This window comes from Coregonus clupeaformis, chromosome 13 (assembly GCF_020615455.1).
Source record: "Coregonus clupeaformis isolate EN_2021a chromosome 13, ASM2061545v1, whole genome shotgun sequence".
Taxonomy (NCBI): Eukaryota; Metazoa; Chordata; class Actinopteri; order Salmoniformes; family Salmonidae; genus Coregonus; species Coregonus clupeaformis.
This window is the reverse complement of record NC_059204.1, coordinates 28,143,571-28,166,741: the sequence shown is the minus strand read 5'-3', so window position 1 is coordinate 28,166,741 and position 23,171 is coordinate 28,143,571. Positions and strand designations below refer to the sequence as shown.

The following is a 23,171-nucleotide window of genomic DNA, read 5'->3' as shown; positions in this document are numbered from 1 at the left end:
CCATCACTCCCATCCTCTCCAATCCCATTAACAGCACCATCATCTCCATAAACAAGTCTCCCCTATCCGACCTGCCCGTCTTCACACTACTCAACACTGCAGCCGAATCAGAGCAGATCACCGCTCTGAGTGGTTTCACCTCCTCCACCCATCTCAAACCTATAATCATGGCATCAACTCGGCCGCATACACTGCAGTGGGAGAAGATGGAACGAGATGGATTTTGGCTGACATTCTGCTAATTTACTCATCGATTAAACATTTCATCTCAATACAATTGTCTGTTCCCAAAACTACAATATGTTACAAACAGAGTTTTGTAGACTTTACCCTTTGCCAAAGTAAAAAAAAAATGCTTTGTTTATAAGGCGTTCAAATGCGAATTGAGTTGTTGCACACGCGCACTTCGCAGAGTAGGCGTTCCCCAACGGAAATATGCAAATTAATGCTAGAACGTGCCAATAGGATCTCGCTAGCTCCTGCTTGGCTCTGCCTACCTCATTACTTGTTCTGCCCACTATGGCTAATTTGTTCCCATTTAAAATGACAGGCTGTGGTCTATCTTGGTTTAGTTATAAAGATATGTGTCATAAGTGTGCTGTGAGGAGAGAGGGAGTAGATATTCAGGTCCCGCTGGGCCGCAGGGAAGTCAAGTCCTTGATCTGGGCAAAAGGACTCAATCTTTGGCAAAGGGAATGGGATGCTAGTAGTAAGGGGAGGCAATTTTATCGCGTGCACCGGTCAGTAAAGGAAGAGGTGGGGAGTATGGGATGTAGGAGAGAGGAAGTTGTGTGGAGTAGACTACAGTTTGGGCACACAGGTTTGAATGCGACCTTGTGGATGATAAGGATACATGAAACAGGTATGTGTGATGAGTGTTTAGTGGAGGAAACGGTGGAGCATGTGTTGATATTTTGTGAACTGTATGACGTAGATGGGGAGAGATCATGTGAAAGGGTTACAGAGGCTGGACAGGGTTGGAGTTTGGGTGGTGTAGTGGGGGGAGGAAAGGGGTGTCTAGGGCTCTTTCACTTTCTTGGAGGAACAGGATTAATGAAGATAATGTAATGTAGGTAGGCTGTGATTGACCTCACACTCCAGTACAGTAGGTGGCGGTGTATGCACCTTCAAAGTTGGCTGCGATCAGCCAACCCAATCCCAAAGAAGAAGAAGAAGCGAGGGGAGGGACCTGAGCAGAGACAGCGTCCCGTGGATAGAGTTAACGTTACGGTTATAGCTATAATTTCTGTATTAAATAACGTTGCATTGATGACAATCTAATTGCTTTATTGTTTAAATACAAGGATTTGCCTCTGTTAATATCAGGATGGCTGAGCCAAGCGCTAGATACCAGCAGGTGAGTAAAACGTTTGTCGTGTCTTTGAGTTAACGTTGGCAAGTATTAGCTAACAGCAACTAGCTAGTGGTTTGAAAGAAACACTGGTGATGGGTTGGCTCTAACTAGGCCTCATTGTTTTGAATGGCACTATGATTGAAAAGTCAGTTTACAAATTAATATCAACACATGTCATGATGCTTTTATAGCTAAATTAAAATGTTAGTCATTGTTTTGTTGTTTAGCAATGCATTTTAGCTAACTTGGTCAACTTTCGTAATGGTAATGTTTCGATAGTGTAGCTAACGTTAGCTAATTATGCTAGCAAACAAGCTAAACTACATTACATTTTACATTTTAGTCATTTAGCAGACGCTCTTATCCAGAGCGACTTACAGTTAGTGAGGACTTGATGTTGGGCGATTAGGCCTGGCTCGCAGTCGCAGTTCCAATTCATCTCAAAGGTGTTCGATGGGGTTGAGGTCAGGGCTCTGTGCAGGCCAGTCAAGTTCTTCCACACTGATCTCGACAAACCATTTCTGTAAGGACCTCGTTTTGTGCACGGGGGCATTGTCATGCTGAAACAGGAAAGGGCCTTCCCAAAACTGTTGCCACAAACTTGGAAACACAGAATCGTCTAGAATGTCATTGTATGCTGTAGCGTTAAGATAGCCCTTCACTGGAACGAAGGGGCCTACACCGAACCATGTAAAACAGCCCCAGACTATTATTCCTCCTCCACCGAACTTTACATTTGGCACTATGCATTGGGGGAGGTAGCGTTCTCCTGGCATACGCCAAACCCAGATTAGTCCGTCTGACTGCCAGATTGTGAAGCGTGATTCATCACTCAAGAGAACACTCCTGCTGGGCCCTTTTATGGAGAACCACATAGGACAATCGGTTGACTCTTGCGACGTGAACTGATCGGCGACGGCTCTTCTGAATTGTGCCCAGATCACCTCCACTACTGTGGGATGTATCCTCCAGTCAGAAGGAAGAGTGCATCCTCTGTAGAAGAGGGCCTGCTGCCTAATTCTCCACAAGGGATGTGAGTTGTCTGTTTGCCCAAAGTAGTAGTTACCTGGTGCAGTTGATGTGTGCAACCACCGGTTGTGTTGTCTGTCCCGTATCAGTACATGTTGTCCTCTTAGTACTGGGAGGAAGTGCAAGGGTGAACCGACTTGCGCTCCAGCACATTGATGTGAGCCAAGGAGAACTCCACTGGGAGATTGAAGTGCTAGGCGCCACCATTGTATTGCTATTCTCCAGCAACTCATTGAAATTGTCCGCTTTTTGTGTTTGTCCCTTCTGGGACGTATATTGTGTATGTTGTACCAGATTGTGTCTGTTGTAGAGCAAGCCTAATGGTACAACATGGATTATAGCAGCTAGGAGGCCTAGGAGCCTCTCTCACTCTCTTTGGCGCTGTCACCTGTTTTCTCAGTTTGAATGTTGAAAGACAATTTGTCAAAGATGCCACTCTTTCTGGAGAGAGTGTTGCTCGCATGATTTGAGTGTCTGATGTCAAGCCCAGGAAGTGCGCACACTGAGTGGGGACCAGATAACTATTTTCCAAGTTCATTGTTAGTCCCAACTCCGAGAGGTGATGTGGGACCATGGATGTGTGTGCCAAGGCTTTGTGACCCTGCACATATTAGCCAATTGTCTAAGTAGTTCAGAACCCTGACTTCTGCTTGGCAATGGGGGGCTAGCTCTGTGCTTATGCACTTGGTGAAAGGCCGAAGGGTAGAACGGAAACCTGAAAAACATGTTTTTCGAAGGCAAATCTCAGATTTTCTGTGTGCTGGTTGAATGGGGATATGAAAGTCTTTCAGGTCCACTGTGGCGAACCAATCGCCTGGTCCTACTGACTGAAGGATGGTTTTGATTGTCAGCATTTTGAATGGAAGTGCTGAAAGATGAGGATTAAGGCACCTTAGGTCCAGGACGGACGGAGGCCGCCGCCCTTTTTTGGCACCAAAAAATATATTGAGTAGAACCCACAGTTTTGTTGTGCTGGTTCTACCTCTTCAATTACATGGAGCAAGGAGATTTCAGAGCAGAGTGTTTGCTTTTGAGCAGGGTTGCGAGCTGTTGTTTTCAAGACACCCCTGAAGCGTGGGGGTCAGCAAAACATTTTTGTAGTGCGTAGCCTTTTGTAGAGTGCGTTACACTCACTTGTAGGCCGTTGACCTTTTCCAGTTGGAAAGGTGGTGCTCGAGGAAACAGTGTTGCGCTAGTCTGTCCCATCAGGACCGAGGCTCTGCGTGCTGTGGTGCAGAGGGGCCTGCATATGGTGCGCTTCTGCCTCTTGGGCGATGTTGTGCTCCACCATTTCGGTAGGGCTGAGTGTTTCTGAGTCTGGTTTCTTGGCATCCCAGTTGGGGCCCTGGGACGGGAGTAATGGTTTGCTGGCTGATGCATTCTAGGCTTTGGAATGAAGCTCCATCTGTGCTTCTTTGGCCGCTGCTCAGCCAAATGTCTGGCCCGGTGATATGGGTACACCTAGGAGTGGAACCTTCTCTTTGTCAGGGAGATTGGACTACACTAACCATAGGTGGTGCCGTGTAACACACATCATGTTGGCAAAGATTTCCCAACCGTCTGAGCATTGCCCTGAAGGCATTGGATGAGCAGGTCTGTAACTGAGGCTGGGAGTTGTTTTTCACACTGTTGACATGGGTGGAATGACATCCTGTCTACAGCACTGACTCCGTGTGTTCCAAGAAAAGGGTAACACGGGTCAACAAGCTCCAACAAATGGTACAACAAGCCAACTAGCTACGGTAGCTATGTGTGGCTAACTTAGCTAGCTAGCTACGAGCTAACGTCTGAGGTAGCTTCGGGTCTATCCCGTTAACTAGCTAGCTAGCGAACACACAAGGATGGAAATGCCTGACACAAAGCAATACAAGTTAGCTAGTATGGGCCAGCACAATAATGACAGAGAGGGGGAGTAGATAAACATCAACTACTCCTGAGACTGTGAGGTGATGACTTATGTTTGTGAACCCATTTAGTTCTGTATTGTAGCTTGTGAGATACTATTTGACTGTGTATGTGTGCTATGTTGGAGGATATGTCTGGATGTCATGCTACATGTTTTTATGCTGTACAATGTTTTATTATAATTTATTTTTTTGTTCATTTGTTTGCCGAAAAAATAAATACAACTTCAATAACAAAACAAACAAAAAAAATATACACTGCTCAAAAAAAATAAAGGGAACACTTAAACAACACAATGTAACTCCAAGTCAATCACACTTCTGTGAAATCAAACTGTCCACTTAGGAAGCAACACTGATTGACAATACATTTCACATGCTGTTGTGCAAATGGAATAGACAACAGGTGGAAATTATAGGCAATTAGCAAGACACCTCCAATAAAGGACTGGTTTTGCAGGTGGTGACCACAGACCACTTCTCAGTTCCTATGCTTCCTGGCTGATGTTTTGGTCACTTTTGAATGCTGGCGGTGCTTTCACTCTAGTGGTAGCATGAGACGGAGTCTACAACCCACACAAGTGGCTCAGGTAGTGCAGCTCATCCAGGATGGCACATCAATGCGAGCTGTGGCAAGAAGGTTTGCTGTGTCTGTCAGCGTAGTGTCCAGAGCATGGAGGCGCTACCAGGAGACAGGCCAGTACATCAGGAGACGTGGAGGAGGCCGTAGGAGGGCAACAACCCAGCAGCAGGACTGCTACCTCCGCCTTTGTGCAAGGAGGAGCAGGAGGACCACTGCCAGAGCCCTGCAAAATGACCTCCAGCAGGCCACAAATGTGCATGTGTCTGCTCAAACGGTCAGAAACAGACTCCATGAGGGTGGTATGAGGGCCCGACGTCCACAGGTGGGGGTTGTGCTTACAGCCCAACACCGTGCAGGACGTTTGGCATTTGCCAGAGAACACCAAGATTGGCAAATTCGCCACTGGCGCCCTGTGCTCTTCACAGATGAAAGCAGGTTCACACTGAGCACGTGACAGACGTGACAGAGTCTGGAGACGCCGTGGAGAACGTTCTGCTGCCTGCAACATCCTCCAGCATGACCGGTTTGGCGGTGGGTCAGTCATGGTGTGGGGTGGCATTTCTTTGGGGGGCCGCACAGCCCTCCATGTGCTCGCCAGAGGTAGCCTGACTGCCATTAGGTACCGAGATGAGATCCTCAGACCCCTTGTGAGACCATATGCTGGTGCGGTTGGCCCTGGGTTCCTCCTTATGCAAGACAATGCTAGACCTCATGTGGCTGGAGTGTGTCAGCAGTTCCTGCACGAGGAAGGCATTGATGCTATGGACCGCCCGTTCCCCAGACCTGAATCCAATTGAGCACATCTGGGACATCATGTCTCGCTCCATCCACCAACGCCACGTTGCACCACAAACTGTCCAGGAGTTGGCGGATGCTTTAGTCCAGGTCTGGGAGGAGATCCCTCAGGAGACCATCCGCCACCTCATCAGGAGAATGCCCAGGCGTTGTAGGGAGGTCATACAGGCACGTGGAGGCCACACACACTACTGAGCCTCATTTTGACTTTTTTTATTTTTTTTATTTTTTTTATTTCACCTTTATTTAACCAGGTAAACCAGTTGAGAACAAGTTCTCATTTACAACTGCGACCTGGCCAAGATAAAGCAAAGCAGTGCGATTAAAAACAACAACACAGAGTTACATATGGGGTAAAACAAAACAAAGTCAAAAATACAACAGAAATACATATATATACAGTGTGTGCAAATGTAGCAAGTTATGGAGGTATGCAATAAATAGGCTATAGTGCAAAATATTTACAATTTAGTATTAACACTGGAATGATTGATGTGCAAATAGAGATACTGGGGTGCAAATGAGCAAAATAAATAACAATATGGGGATGAGGTAGTTGGGACATAGGTAGGTTTAAGGACATTACATCAAAGTTGGATCAGCCTGTAGTGTGGTTTTCCACTTTAACTTGGAGGGTGACTCCAAATCCAGACCTCCATGGGTTGATATGAAATCCATGTGATTTTGTTGTCAGCACATTCAACTATGTAAAGAAAAAAAAGTATTTAATAAGATTTATTTCATTCATTTTAGATCTAGGATGTGTTATTTTAGTGTTCCCTTTATTTTTTGGAGCAGTGTATATAATCAACTACTCATGGCCAGGGCTCGAAATTAAGGGCATCCCGTCGTCCAGAGGATGACAAAAAAATGTCTGGGACAGTTCAAAACGGAAGTTATAGCCCTGTGTAGATCAGTTGGTAGAGCATGGCGCTCACAACGCCAGGGTTGTGGGTTCGATTCCCACGGGGGACCAGTATGAATGAAAATGTATGCACTCACTACTGTAAATCGCTCTGTAAGAGCGTCTACTAAATGACTAAAATTTGAGAAAATCTGAGTGGCTGGGTAGATTTTTTAAAAATCTACCTGCCACAGTTGCTGGTGTACTAAAATGTACATTTTAGCCCTGGCCGTTAGCAAGTGGTGGCGCTCAAGATGGGGAAGGCGACCATTCTTCAGTGACTGAAGAGGGAGGATGAAGCAGAGAAAGTGAAGGCGGGGGAACACACGTTCTTTGTTGTGTTACGTTGTTGAATGGGGCAGCTGGTGGTGGAATGTAATGTATCTAACTTAAGTTTATTCAGTAACCAGTTCACAATAACATTGTTCTCTCTTAGATACATTGTATACATGTGGTTAGCATGATCAATTAATACATTGTAATTATTTATAATAAATCAAATGTTATTTGTCACTTACACCTGTTTAGCAGATGTTATTGCCGGTGTAGCGAAATGCTTGTGTAATGGATGTTTGTCTGTTTTCATTAAAGATGCAAAAAAAATTTTTCTTAACAAAGTCTATATTACATTAACTTAATATCTGCCTCCAGAAATCCACCAATTACTTTACAAACACTGCAAATGTTTTAATTTTGGGACTGTTCAAGTTCTGTTTGGGACAGTTGAAATTGCACTTCGGGACGGTGAGGAAAAAAGCCCTGCTCATGGCTCCTCCTCGTTGTTGAAGAATCATCATTCTGTAAAAAAGTCATCTGAAGGGGATCTCGTAATGTAAAACACATAAATGTGAGAGGGAAGAAAAGGCAGAGTCACGCCACACCGCCTTTTATAGTGACTGGTCACGTGGGTACATTAAGGGTGTGGCGTGACTGTAAACATCTTTGATATTATGCATTCCAATCACATCACGTGAAGGGGAAGGAGTTCCCATAGGTTGTTCGGCGACCTGTTAGAAAACGAAATAACTTACAACCAAAATGGAGAACTGCTGTCTGCTTGCTATTTTGTCACATGAGTAGGTGGTCATGTGAGGTCCTGTCAAAGCGTGATGCTGAAACCTAGCATGACCACTTCTTCTCTTGATCCTAAGAGAGGGAACGAAACAGCAAACGTTGACAGTGCACAGCCTCGTCTCCTCTGATTACAGAACATCGGCCTTCATTTTCGGATAATTTCCTGATGATTCTACATGCTGAATCGCCACAGTTCGTCAACCAGCAGGTGATCTACTGAGAACGGCCGGCGTTCGTTATGGTGTGTTCTGTCCATAAATCTGCTATAATATGGACTTGACTGACCCTTTAGCTTAGAGCCTAAATAAAACAAGACCGCTATCGAGGGCTTGAACTGATTTCTTCGCTACGTCATGTTGATGTTCTCTGTCAGCTAGGCATAACCAGTGTATTGACTCTTCCCTTATGCAGCTGCCCAATGAAGAGGAGGCTCTCCAGGTGGCAGCTGAAGCCCCACCCCCTTACAGCAGCATTGCAGCAGATAATGCAGGTAAGAGTTCAATGCACACACACATCACAGTGGAGTGGTATGGTTTGGCCTGGGGGTCAATGTCTTTACCGTTGCTCCGAGAGACATTGGACATTACACAGTCCAGAACTAAACTAGAACAAGTCAAGTATATTTTTTTATAATAATAAAAAAATAATTTATGACAGAGGAGATTTCCCTACTAGCCTAGCGTTAGGTTTACTTATGGTGTTACAGCAATTAGCCTACCATAAGGGGATATATGGCACTCAAATGTAACACAGCAGCTTATTTCACTTATTTACCTCCCTTAGCTTATTTTGACTACAAAGAGGATGGGGGGTTCCCCAAGCCACCATCATACAACGTGGCCACAACGCTCCCTTCTTATGACGAGGCAGAGAGAACCAAGGCTGAAGCCCATGTTCCCTTGGTGGCTGGAAGGGTGAGTCTTCCACTGCTACAAACTCCACATAACCCTCCCTTGTGGTTTTGCCGGACTATTTTGTGTTCATCCAGGTTCTGTGTTGTGGGTGTGGCAGAAAGGAATTCAGTCCCTGTGTGTATTGACGGTCAGAATACCTCCTAAGTCCATTTGTTTAGTTATTTTTTTGAAGGTGTGGCTGATCTCCCAAGTAACCAACCTCGCCTCAGTTTTGTGTACTATTTACATTGAGCTGGAGGCAGGCTAGTTTCTGAAAATGACACCATGAACCGCATTGCATCTAATTGCATATAATATCAAAGTACGCCTGTTTAACCATGGGTGTGTGTGTGTAGGTATATACTGTACTTAGTATAGGTTGAGTCTGTATTGACAGTGAGTCACACATTGTGGGCGGACCCGCGCTAATCATCACTGGCAGACAGACGCCTTAAGAGAGGGCGACGGCTCATCTATGCCCTCTAGTGGGAAATGTTTTGCCTTACCACCATACGTGTCCTCCCATGACTGGTCTGTTTCTTTGTCACACATTGCCAGCCTTGTGTTCAGCACGGGGAACGGCTGGAAACGTTTGATGATGTACCAACTGGACAGTAACGGGGTGAAATAGAATAGTACCGTTAGGCAAAGATGTGGCAACCGTTTGCAGAGACCTGTGTCGGCCTGTAGAGGGTTTGTACATTAGTGCTGTATTTCCTGATAGCACATCAAATGTTATTTTTCAACTAAATTTAAACATCTCCAGCTGAATAACTAGAACATCCACTACATTAGGGACATGTCAAGGAAGAGAAGGACATCCTTTGTTTGTAGCATGAATGTTTGCGGTCTTGGTTGATATAGCCTGCAATGGGGTTTCCATCATCAAATTACTTGATAATAATCTACACCATTTCTTTATCTCTGCAGGATGACGACTTTGCAGCCAGGGAAGACTTTGAGGATGCAGACCAGCTACAGATAGGGAACGATGGGATTTTCATGTTGACCTTTTTTAGTAAGTTGCATCTTGAAGTTGAATCTTCTCCTCCTTGGTGGAGACTGGGGTTAGTATAATGAAGAAGAGGCATGTAATGTATTTATTTTATGATGTGATCTTAGAATGGTAATTGTGTTGAGAAACGGCCCATCTTAGTAGACCTTATGCACAGGTCTGTTTTAAAGCCCCTTCTCTCTCCACCTCTCTCTCTCTCCACCTGCACTTCTCTCTCTACCTACACGTCTCTCTCTCTCTCTCTCTCTCTCTCTCTCTCTCTCTCTCTCTCTCTCTCTCTCTCTCTCTCTCTCTCTCTCTCTCTCTCTCTCTCTCTCTCTCTCTCTCTCTCTCTCTCTCTCTCTCTCTCTCTCTACCTCTCTCTCTCTACCTCTCTCTCTCTCCCTCTCCTCTCTCTCTCTCTCTCTCTCTCTCCACCTCTCTCTCTCTGTCTCTCTCTCTCTCACCTCTCTCTCTCTGTCCTCTCTCTCTCCACCTCTCTCTCTCTGTCTCTCTCTCTCCACCTCTCTCTCTCTCTCTCTCCACCTCTCTCTCTCTGTCTCTCTCTCTCCACCTCTCTCTCTCTGTCACCTCTCTCCACCTCTCTCTCTCTCTCTCTCTCTCTACCCTCTCTCTCTCTACCTCACCTCTCTCTCTCTCTCTCTCTCTCTCTCTCTCTCTCTCTCTCTCTACCTCTCTCTCTCTACCTCTCTCTCTCTCTCTCTCTCTCTCTACCTCTCTCTCTCGTCTCTCTCTCTCTCCACCTCTCTCTCTGTCTCTCTCTCTCTCCACCTCTCTCTCTCTGTCTCTCTCTCTCTCCACCTCTCTCTCTCTGTCTCTCTCTCTCCACCTCTCTCTCTCTGTCTCTCTCTCTCCACCTCTCTCTCTCTGTCTCTCTCTCCACCCCTTCTCTCTCTCTACCTGCACCTCTCTCTCTCTCTCTGCACCTCTCTCTCTCGCCACCTCTCTCTACCTCTCTCTACCTCTCTCACTCTACCTCTATCTCTCTCTCTCTCTCTCTCTACCTCTCTCTCTACCTCTCTCTCTCTCTCCACCTCTCTCTCTCGCCACCTCTCTCTACCACTACCTCTCTCTCTCTCTCTCTCTACCTCTCTCTCTCTCCACATCTCTCTACCTCTCTCTCTCTCTCTTCACCTCTCTCTCTCTCTTCACCTCTCTCTCTCTCTCCCTCCACTTCAGTGGCATTCCTCTTCAACTGGATTGGTTTCTTCCTGTCCTTCTGTCTGACCACCTCAGCAGCAGGCCGCTACGGGGCCATATCTGGCTTCGGCCTGTCACTCATCAAGTGGATCCTCATCGTCCGGGTAACATATCCCTACCAACCCTCTCTATGTTGTGAAGGTGGTAGGAAAACATTTCCCAGATTTTTTAAAAACCTTTGTTTTATACAACAGATACATTAAATACTTTATTAAAATTATATGTAGTGATATTTAGGTCAGAGAAGTTTTTGTTTCATTTACTTTTAAGTCATTTAGCAGACGCTCTTATCCAGAGGGACTTACAAATTGGTACATTCAACTTATGATAGCCAGTGGGACAACCACTCCCATTTTTATTTTATATGTGTGGGGGGGATAGAAGGATTACTTTATACTATTCCAGGTATTCCTTAAAGGGGTAGGGTTTCAAGTGTCTCCGGAAGGATGTCAGTGACTCCGCTGTCCTGGCGTCGTGGGGGAGCTTGTTCCACCATTGGGGTTCCAGAGCAGCAAATAGCTTTGACTGGGCTGAGCAAGAACTGTTATTCCGTAGAGGTAGGGGGGCTAGCAGGCCAGAGGTGCATGAACGTAGTGCCCTTGTTTGGGTGTAGGGTCTGATCAGAGCCTGAAGGTAAGGAGGTGCCGTTCCCCTCACAGCTCCGTAGGCAAACACCATGGTTTTGTAGTTGATGCAAGCTTCAACTGGAAGCAAGTGGAGTGTACGGAGGAGCGGGGTGACATGAGAGAACTTGGGAAGGTTGAACACCAGACGGGCTGCAGCGTTCTGGATAAGTTGTAGGGGTTTAATGGCACAGGCAGGGAGCCCAGCCAACGGCGAGTTGCAGTAATCCAGACCGGAGATGACAAGTGCCTGGATTAGGACCTGTGCCACTTTCTGTGTAAGGTAGGGTCGTACACTGCAAATGTTGTAGAGCATGAACCTGCCGGATCGGGTCACCGCTTTGATGTTAGCGGAGAACGACAGGGTGTTGTCCAGGGTCACGCCAAGGTTCTTTGCACTAATATAACACTAAGAGGCGTCTAGTGGCAGGGATCTTATGACAGAACACTTCCGTTTACCCATTCAATTATTGGGAGCATATTTACAGTAGCCTGACGACTCATACTAAATTCTTCAGCTGTGCTGTTGTTCGCTACATACTTTAGTCTGAGACTGCCATCATTGAAGTTGTTTGTGGTGACGAGGTGCACGATTGGATCATCTCTAACCATTGAGTATCAAAGCCAATGACAAGTTTTCAAACTGCCGCTTTACCCACGTGGCTATGGCCCAACCCATCGGTTTCTGGACTAATCAGATGGCCCTGAATGTGTTGGCATTTGGTGAAGGGTCAGGGAGGTACTCAGATCCAGACTCATTGGGGAGAAGAAACTAACGTCTGTGGGCGTGGCCTGGCAATATTTAGTGTGTGTGACTATTTATTTATTTTTACACAAGATATCACTACTAAAGCCCTCTGAGCTTTAGTTTCAGGTTTTATTGTCATATGCACAGGACACAGCAGGTGTAAAACAGTACAGTGAAATGCTTAACTTGCGAGCTCTTTCCCAACAATCAAAGTTGGGTCGGAGCTCGCAAACTGCAATCATACAGTACAGCGGGCATCTTGGAGCAGTGATCTGATGTTTCCCTCTCCCAGAGCCCAAGATCACGTTCATGCTTTACTCTGACTGGTCCACTTATCTGTTAATGTTTCTGTGATTTTCCCAGTTCTCCAGCTACTTCCCCGGGTACTTTGATGGGCAGTACTGGCTGTGGTGGGTGTTCCTGGTAATGGGTAGGTACAACCAGTTTTCTGTTAGTATTTCTCATTAGTAGTACTAGACAGGTAAATGAAGAAACATTGTAGCATTGGTGCAGAGGGGTGTTTTTATAAATGAGGGTACCAGTGAGGATTTCCTACACTGGACAACGTGTTACAGCTGTTGATAAGTCATTGATAATAATCTGCCACATTTTTTAAAATTACATATACATATTTAATATATAAAGGGGGATCATAGCTATATTCAATAAAAATTCACGAGTTGATTTCAAACCTATGATGACGGATTTGTCAAATTGTGTGACATAAAACATTAACTTTTCTGTCCATGCATTTATGGCAGTGTAAGTTACATATTCAGACCTCATTTTGGTACATTACAGCCTTATTCTAAAATGGATGAATTAAAAAAAAAAATTATCATCAATCTACACACAATACCCCATAATGACAAAGCGAAAACAGGTTTTTATAAATTTTTCCAAAAGTATTAAAAATGGAAAACGGATCAAATCAAATGTTATTGGCCACATGCGCTGAACACAACAGGTGCAGACATTACAGTGAAATGCTTACTAACAGCCCTTAAACAACAGTGCATTTATTTTTAATAAAAAAGTAAAATAAAACAACAACAAAAAAGTGTTGAGAAAAAAAGAGCAGAAGTAAAATAAAATAACAGTAGGGAGGCTATACAGTGGGGAAAAATAGTATTTAGTCAGCCACCAATTGTGCAAGTTCTCCCACTTAAAAAGATGAGAGAGGCCTGTAATTTTCATCATAGGGACACGGCAACTATGACAGACAAAATGAGAAAAAAAATCCAGAAAATCACATTTATTTGCAAATTATGGTAGAAAATAAGTGTTTGGTCAATAACAAAAGTTTCTCAATACCGTTCTTGTGATCATTTTGACCCCACGGGGTGAGATCTTGCGTGGAGGCCCAGATCGAGGGAGATTATCAGTGGTCTTGTATGTCTTCCATTTTCTAATAATTGCTCCCTACAGTTGATTTCTTCAAACCAAGCTGCTTACCTATTGGAGATTCAGTCTTCCCAGCCTGGTGCAGGTCTACAATTTTGTTTCTGGTGTCCTTTGACAGCTCTTTGGTCTTGGCCATAGTGGAGTTTGGAGTGTGACTGTTTGAGGTTGTGACAGGTGTCTTTTTATACTGATAACAAGTTCAAACAGGTGCCATTAATACAGGTAACGAGTGGAGGACAGAGGAGCCTCTTAAAGAAGTTGTTACAGGTCTGTGAGAGCCAGAAATCTTGCTTGTTTGTAGGTGACCAAATACTCATTTTCCACCATAATTTGCAAATAAATTCATTAAACATCCTACAATGTGATTTTCTGGATATTTTTTCTCATTTTGTCTGTCATAGTTGACGTGTACCTATGATGAAAATTACAGGCCTCTCTCATCTTTTTAAGTGGGAGAACTTGCACAATTGGTGGCTGACTAAATACTTTTTTCCCCCACTGTATATACAGTGCAGAGTCAATGTGCGGGGGCACCGGCTAGTTGAGGTAGTTGAAGTAATATGTACATGTGGGTAGAGTTAAAGTGACAATGCATAAATAATTAACAGTAGCAGCAGCGTAATATTGCAGTGCAAATAGTCCGGGTAGCCATGATTAGCTGTTCAGGAGTCTTATGGCTTAGGGGTTGAAGATGTTGAGAAGTCTTTTGGACCTAGACTTGGCACTCCGGTACCGCTTGCCGTGCGGTAGCAGAGAGAACAGTCTATGACTAGGGTGGCTGGAGTCTTTGACAGTTTTGAGGGCCTTCCTCTGACACCACCTGGTATAGAGGTCCTGGATGGCAGGAAGCTTGGCCCCAGTGATGTACGCACTACCCTCTGTAGTGCCTTGCGGTCGGAGGCCAAGCAGTTGCCATACCAGGCGGTGAAGCAACCAGTCAGGATGCTCTCGATGGTGCAGCTGTAGAATTTTTTGAGGGTCTGAGGACCCATGCCAAATCTTTTCAGTCTCCTGAGGGGGAATAGGCTTTGTCGTGCCCTCTTCATGACTGTCTTGGTGTGTTTGGACCATGATAGTTTGTTGGTGATGTGGACACCAAGGAACTTGAAGCTCTCAACCTGTTCCACTACAGCCCCGTCGTTGAGAATGGGGGCGTGCTCAGTCCTCTTTTTTTTTTCTCCTGTAGTCCACAATAATCTCCTTTGTCTTGGTCACGTTGAGGGAGAGGTTGTTATCCTGGCACCACACGGCCAGGTCTCTGACCACCTCCCTATAGGCTGTCTCATCCTTGTCGGTAATCAGGCCTACCACTGTTGTTTCGTCGGCAAACTTAATGATGGTGTTGGAGTCGTGCCTGGCCATGCAGTCATGGGTGAACAGAGAGTACAGGAGGGGACGGAGCACACACCCCTGAGGGGCCCCCGTGTTGAGGATCAGTGTGGCAGATGTGTTGTTACCTACCCTTACCACCTGGGGGCGGCCCGTCAGGAAGTCCAGGATCCAGTTGCAGAGGGAGGTGTTTAGTCCCAGGATCCTTAGCTTAGTGATGAGCTTTGAGGGCACTATGGTGTTGAATGCTGAGCTGTAGTCAATGAATAGCATTCTCACGTAGGTGTTCCTCTTGTCCAGGTGGGAAAGGGCAGTGTGGAGTGCAATAGAGATTGCATCATCTGTGGATCTGTTGGGGCGGTATGCAAATTGGAGTGGGTCTAGGGTTTCTGGGATAATGGTGTTGATGTGAGCCATGACCAGCCTTTCAAAGCACTTCATGGCTACAGACGTCAGTGCTACAGGTCGGTAGTCATTTAGGCAGGTTATCTTAGTGTCCTTGGGCACGGGGACTATGGTGGTCTGCTTGAAACATGTTGGTATTACAGACTCAGTCAGGGACATGTTGAAAATGTCAGTGAAGCACATGCTCGGAGTACACGTCCTGGTAATCCGTCTGGCCCTGCGGCCTTGTGAATGTTGACCTGCTTAAAAGTCTTAATCACATCGGCTACGGAGAGCGTGATCACATATTCATCCGGAACAGCTGGTCCTCTCATGCATGCTTCAGTGTTGCTTGCCTCGAAGCGAGCATAGACGTGGTTTAGCTCGTCTGGAAGTCTTGTGTCAATACCTTATTATTTAAGTGTTCAGACCCTTTGCTATGAGAATCGAAATTGAGCTCAGGTGCATCCTGTTTCCATTGATCATCCTTTAAATGTTTCTACAACTTGATTGGAGTCCAGCTGTGGTACATTCAATTGATTGGACATGATTTGGAAAGGCACTCAACTGTCTATATAAGGTCCCACAGTTGGCAGTGCATGTCAGAGCAAAAACCAAGCCATGAGGTCGAAGGAATTGTCTGTAGAGCTCCGAGACCGGATTGTGTCGCGGCACAGATCTGGGGAAGGGTACTAAAACATTTCTGCAGCATTGAAGGTCCATAAGAACACAGTGGCCTCCATCATTCTTAAATGGAAGAAGTTTTTAACCACCAAGACTCTTCCTAGAGCTGGCCACCCGGACAAACTGAGCAATCGGGGGAGAAGGGCCTTGGTCAGGGAGATGACCAAGAACCCGATGGCCACTCTGACAGATCTCCAGAGTTTCTCTGTAGAGATGGCAGAACCTTCCAGAAGGACAACCATCTCTGCAGCACTCCACCAATCAGGCATTTATGGTAGAGTGGCCAGACGGAAGCCACTCCTCAGTAAAAGGCACATGACAGCCCGCTTGGAGTTTGCCAAAAGGCACCTAAAGGACTCTCAGACCATGAGAAACAAGATTCTCTGTTCTGATGAAACCAAGATTGAACTCTTTAGCCTGAATGCCAAGCGTCACGTCTGGAGGAAACCTGGCACCATCCCTACGGTGAAGCATGGGAGTGGCAGCATCATGCTGTGGGGATGTTTTTCAGCGGCAGGGACTGGGAGACTAGTCAGGATCGAGGGAAAGATGAACGGAGCAAATCCTTGATGAAAACCAGCTCGAGAGCGCTCAGGACCTCAGACTGGGGCAAAGGTTCACCTTCCAACAGGACAATGACCCTAAGCACACAGCCAAGACCACGCAGGAGTGGCTTCGGGACAGGTCTCTGAATGTCCTTGAGTGGCCCAGCCAGACCCTGGACTTGAACCCGATCAAACATCTCTGGAGAGACCTGAAAATAGCTGTACAGCGACGCTCCCCATCCAATCTGACAGCGCTTGACAGGATCTGCAGAGAAGAATGGGAGAAACTCCCCAAATACAGGTGTGCCAAGCTTGTAGCGTCATACCCAAGAAGGCTCGAGGCTGTAATCACTGCCAAAGGTGCTTCAACAGAGGTACTGAGTAAAGGGTCTGAATACTTAAATAAATGTGATATTTCAGTTTTCTTTATTTTTTGTAGCAAACATTTTTAAAAAACCTGTTTTTGCATTATGGAGTATTGTGTGTAGATTGCTGACGGGTGGAAAAAAACTATTTAATTAATTTTAGAATAAGGCTGTAACGCAACAAAATGTGGAAAAAGTCAAGGGGTCTGAATATTTTCCGAATGCACTGTATATCATATATTAAGCATTAATCAGTTAAATTAGACATTTCACTTGAACCCTGTAAGAATCCTGGATCTAGCTATCGTACAGTTTTTTTGTATAGAGATCTCAGAAATGCTGTGTAACTACATAATATTTAGTGTCTCCTTATGTTACGGGGTGAAAACAGTTTTCATGGGCACACATAATGTATGCATTGCTAAATCAAATGCTTCTAACTGAAAGTCACCTTTACTTTGATACTTAAATCCTAAATCGATACTATCATTAACGTGGTTCTTTAACAATTATGCATAATCCTTGTTGGATGCACATTTGGTGTCCAGCTGATTTAGTTACGCGGTGATCCAGGAAGGAATTTTCCGAATAATATAATAATAATATGCCATTTAGCAGACGCTTTTATCCAAAGCGACTTACAGTCATGCGTGCATACATTTTTGTGTATGGGTGGTCCCGGGGATCGAACCCACTACCTTGGCGTTACAAGCGCCGTGCTCTACCAGTTGAGCTACAGAGGACCATGAATGAATGACAGTGAAGTGACCAACAGCTGTTGTGAAAGCCATGCAATGCAACAACAGCCCAAGTGCTGGAAAAAAGGTGTTTGTGAGGAATGTCCAGAATATTTTGGTGTCTCATTCGTTATGCGGGTGAAGACGGTTGTGCCTGGATCCACGTTGGATCTAATATCCCTAGCAAATTGAAGTTGATCATCTATTGTCTGCTTGATTTACAGCAGGGTCTTCATTTAACAGAGAAAGCATCACGGTAATGAGTTAATGTTTTTGTGCCTCAGCTTGGACACTGAGTCTACTGTGCACGATTGTGTAGGATAGACTGTTACACAACACCCAACGCTATTCCTATTAATTATTCTGGATATAATGTCTTGAAGTAGCCTACTTGAATTTGGAGCTCAGAAATGCAAGTACTGTAATAAGCCTACCTTGAAAATCAGACGTTTCCTCAATTTGGTGCTTAAAAATATATTATAATTATTGTAGCCAATTTATAAGTTCTCCTTGTCCCTCATACTTGTGATTTTATTTTTGATCCGTTTTTGTGAGAGATTTGGCCATTTTTGTATTCCCCCCCCCCGCTGCTTTAATTGAAGGGTGTTGCGCTACTCTGTTGCGGTAAAACCACGTGCGGTTATTATGAGGACGACAACATCTGTTGGCTTCAACTTTGGCTTTCCATACAAATCCTTCCATTAAGAAAGACGGAAGGAACATGTTTTTTTGGTCACTCTCTCATTATAAAAACCGCCATGGTGAGATTCAAATGGTGAGATTAATGCTACGGCTATTAGTGGCTTTATTATGTGTCCACACATACCTCTTTATCAGGCCCTATATGTACAATTGTGTAACATTGAGGTCCTTGAAAATTACAATTAAGTGCTTGAAAAAGTCCCTGAAAGTCCTTGAATTTGACTTGCCAATGTCTGTAAGAACCCTTCTTAAAGGACGTATAGTCCTAGGGCTATGTTGTATAGGTGGAGTTATGGGCCAATTTGCATATATTCACTTTATTCCTCTAAGTGCACGTGGAACTGCATGAAAATCCATTTTATTTGTTTCAAACCATTTAGATCCTGTCACACATTGGTCCCATTTTTATTTAAATAAATACAGAGAAGTATCTATTAGGGTGTTCCATCCCGAGAACAAATCCCCTTTCTCCTGTCTAACCCGGTATTGCCTGCTAAAACTGAAAGTGTCATTCAAAAGCATTATAAATCATATAAATAGGTCTGTCCCTGGATTTGATCAGAGCTTTGATCTAAAATTCAAGCCTGATGATACCTGAGCCTGATGAGCCATACATTAAATACATTTTAATGAGGCCAAGCCCAAATGATTGTGCCGTTATCCAATACGTACAGTACCAGTCAAAAGTTTGGACACCTATTCTTTCCAGGGTTTTTCTTTAGTTTTACTATTTTCTACATTGTAGAATAATAGTGAAGACATCAAAACTTTGAAATAACACATGGAATCATGTAACCAAACAAGTGTTTATATTTCAGATTCTTTAAATAGCCACCCTTTGCCTTGTTGACAGCTTTGCACACTCTTGGCATTCTCTCAACCAGCTTCACCTGGAATGCTTTTCCAACAGTCTTGAAGGAGTTCTCACATATGCTGGCTGTGTATATATCTCTCCTAATGTTATTAGCCTAGTAGGCTCTCGCTCTCTATTGTTGCTTCATTCTTTTCTCGCTTTCAACAGTTAAATGAAATACGTTTTGTTGTCCTTATCTTATTCATTCTGACATCCTTGAATATTATAGGACTAGAATTAGATACAGAAGGCTTTCACTTCTCTTGGCGAAGATAATTTAATAGTTGTGGGTCTGAATAAATAACTGCTATAGCCTACCGCCATCGCGCGTTCGCTCTTCTTTCAAACTACCCGTGAGTTCTATTGGCTGCTGTTTTTAACATTCAACAAACAAGATCTTCGAATAGTGTATTGGTATAATAAATGCTAACATAATAATGTCCAGCAAGCTATTCTAGTCTAGCTTTTCCTGCATGGGGCTCCAAGAGCTAAGGAGTGTTTTTTAAGGAGAGGCCAGTGGCGCACAGGTGCTTGCGTATTGCACAAGAGACAGAGGCTATAAGTTAGAAGCTTATTATGCATAACCAATCATTAATTAGCTAAATATAAGGCTAATACTGTATTGCATTTATTACCTGAAAGAGGTAGGCTAGGACATATAGATATATCAATATAAAACATGATTATCTATTTTGGATGCAATTTGATTGGAATTGATGGAGAGAGAGACTGCGAGAATGCTCTCGCATGCACTGATTTTTAAAGCAACGATATTCGAGTGACAGGCTGTTTTTAAAACTCTGCAGCTGCAATAAAAAATAAAACAAATCTTTACAATTTAAAAAAGGTGACCCCGAAAGCCAGATGGAGATGGGTAAATTAGACGCGTATTCTGTATTTATATTATAGGCTATGCTGCAGCAAATGTCAAAAGTTTTGAGAATGACACAAATACTAATTTTCACAAAGTCTGCTGCCTCAGTTTTGATGATGGCAATTTGCATATACTCCAGAATGTCATGAAGAGTGATCAGATGAATTGGAATTAATTGCAAAGTCCCTCTTTGCCATGAAAATGAACTTAATCCCCAAAAAACATTTCCACTGCATTTCAGCCCTGCTACAAAAGGACCAGCTGCCATAATGTCAGTGATTCTCTCGTTAACACAGGTGAGAGTGTTGACGAGGACAAGGCTGGAGATCACTCTGTCATGCTGATTGAGTTAGAATAACAGACTGGAAGCTTTAAAAGGAGGGTGGTGCTTGAAATCATTGTTCTTCCTCTGTTAACCATGGTTACCTTCAAGGAAACACGTGCCGTCATCATTGCTTTGCACAAAAAGGGCTTCACAGGCAAGGATATTGCTGCTAGTAAGATTGTACCTAAATCAACCATTTATCGGATCATCAAGAACTTCAAGGAGAGAGGTTCAATTGTTGTGAAGAAGGCTTCAGGGCGCCCAAGAAAGTCCAGCAAGTGCCAAGACTGTCTCCTAAAGTTGATTCAGCTGCGGGATTGGGGCACCACCAGTGCAGAGCTTGCTCAGGAATGGCAGCTGGCAGGTGTGAGTGCATCTGCACGCACAGTGAGGCAAAGACTTTTAGAGGATGGCCTGGTGTCAAGAAGGGCAGCGAGGAAGCCACTTCTCTCCAGGAAAAACATCAGGGACAGACTGATATTCTGCAAAAGGTACAGGGATTGGACTGCTGAAAGTCATTTTCTCTGATGAATCCCCATTCCGATTGTTTGGGGCATCCGGAAAAAAGCTTGTCCGGAGAAGACAAGGTGAGCGCTACCATCAGTCCTGTGTCATGCCAACAGTAAAGCATCCTGAGACCATTCATGTGTGGGGTTGCTTCTCAGCCAAGGGAGTGGGCTCACTCACAATTTTGCCTAAGAACACAGCCATGAATAAAGAATGGTACCAACGCATCCTCCGAGAGCAACTTCTCCAAACTCTCCATGAACAGTTTGGTGACGAACAATGCCTTTTCCAGCATGATGGAGCACCTTGCCATAAGGCAAAAGTGATAACTAAGTTGCTCGGGGAACAAAACATCGACATTTTGGGTCCATGGCCAGGAAACTCCCCAGACCTTAATCCCATTGAGAACTTGTGGTCGATCCTCAAGAGGCGGGTGGACAAACACAAAACCCCACAAATTCTGACAAACTCCAAGCATTGATTATGCAAGAATGGGCTGCCATCAGTCAGGATGTGGCCCAGAAGTTAATTGACAGCATGCCAGGGTGGATTGCAGAGGTCTTGAAAAAGAAGGGTCAACACTGCAAATATTGACTCTTTGCATAAACTAAATGTAATTGTCAATAAAAGCCTTTGACACTTATGGAATGCTTGTAATTATTCTTCAGTATACCATAGTAACATCTGACAAAAATATCTCATAACACTGAAGCAGCGAACTTTGTGAAGACCAATACTTGTCATTCTCAAAACTTTTGACCACGACTGCAGGCCTACCTGTCACAAGAAAAACAGTTACCATGATGAGATGATACGTAGGTCTACATGCATTGTGAACTGTGCTCCAATCAGAGTTGTGCTGTCTGTCCCCACCCTGAGCGTTGATTCATCATGCAGAGGCTGTAGAGAAGACCGATTTTAGACATTGCATATAATTTAACAGATCCAATTCACACCATGCTGTTCATATAACTAATTTATTATAATTTACCGCTTTCTCACAGTTATTTATCCCGGGAAAAGGGAATAGTTTTGGGCGTTTAAATCCCGGTACCCGGGTTCCCGCCATTCAACTGTAGTATCTATAGAATGGACAGTGTGCATGAAGCCAGTATTACTATGACCCTTTTATAGAAGAGAGTTAACACTCACACTACCAAGAATGTCTTGTTTAATTTTGGGATTTGGGAGTTGCTGCCCCCAAAAACATTGTAGAAAAAGAACTCCCGCTATATCCTGCTGTATTCTCTGTCCTCCAGGATTCCTGCTCTTCCTCAGAGGATTCATCAACTACGTCAAGATACGCAAAATGGCTGACTCATTTTCTACTCTCCCGCGAACCAGAGTCCTTTTCATTTACTAAAAGTGGAAAGCCGACCTCTATAGAGAAGTTTGCTCTGGCTTCTAAACTCCATCACGGGAGGCTGAGAATTGTTTTGCTGCAGTTGAATCGGACGATACTCTGTCTCTTGATGTAAACTGGTGGATGCTGACAATTCTGTAACTATTCAATCATTAGTGGTTTATGTCAAGTGCTATTTGCAATCAAGTCTGTGATGTATAAATAATGCCTTACATATTATTATTATTATCTGTTTATAGCAATGGTATGTGCTGTGCCCCTTTTAGCCAATAGGGGGCAGTCTTTGTCTTTGTCTGTCCTCTTTCAATGTGTTTCATATGGTGACTGCTCAGCTGTATGCTGACCCTTTGAGTCAAATTTATCGAACGAAGTGCTTTTTTTCCTCGATGTATATGATAATGAAATTAAAGTCTGTCTTAAGATGTTACCTTACATGTGGAGAACTGAATGAGTTTGTGTTCAAGTGTCATTTTCACTCTGGAAATCCTAGTCAATACAGTGATCGAGGTAGGCATTGAAACCTTGTTGCTAGGGTTTGTCAGTTTTTAAGGAGTGTCTCAGGCAATTGATTTAACCTTTTATTTAGGAGGCCCTTTGAGACTAAGGTCTCTTTTTCAAGGGAGGCCTGCATGACAACACCTACAATTGGTTAAACTGTTCAGATTTATGTACCAGTCATATTTTACACTCATTAATCCTTAACTATTTGCATTGACGGTTTTGGTTGGCACAGGTTTTTGTACACAACCCTTGTAACTGTCACTGCGTGTAAGAGGGAGGGAGGGAGGGAGGTTGAGATGGACGTTAGGGTAGTAGAGTACACGTCTCCATGTTTGGGGTTAGTCAGTGAATCTGGTGTAATACACCAGAAGATATAGGTGCTGGATGGTTCCTTAATGAATCGGATGATCGATTTGAGTTAACTGGCGTTTCACTCTCACATCTATAAAGACAGTGGGAAGGAAAACCTGATGTGT

At 44.2% G+C, this 23,171-nt stretch overlaps 1 protein-coding gene across 1 annotated transcript; it reads left to right on the top strand.

Moving 5' to 3' along the window:
• Positions 1–1,166: 1,166 nt before the first annotated feature.
• LOC121579203 (NEDD4 family-interacting protein 1-like) lies at positions 1,167–22,621 on the top strand. The gene is made up of 7 exons (XM_041893583.2): positions 1,167–1,357; positions 8,055–8,133; positions 8,427–8,557; positions 9,467–9,554; positions 10,731–10,855; positions 12,486–12,552; positions 22,091–22,621. The coding sequence occupies exons 1-7, from the start codon at positions 1,328–1,330 to the stop codon at positions 22,192–22,194; spliced, it is 624 nt and encodes a 207-aa protein (XP_041749517.1). The 5' UTR covers positions 1,167–1,327; the 3' UTR covers positions 22,195–22,621.
• Positions 22,622–23,171: the final 550 nt, after the last annotated feature.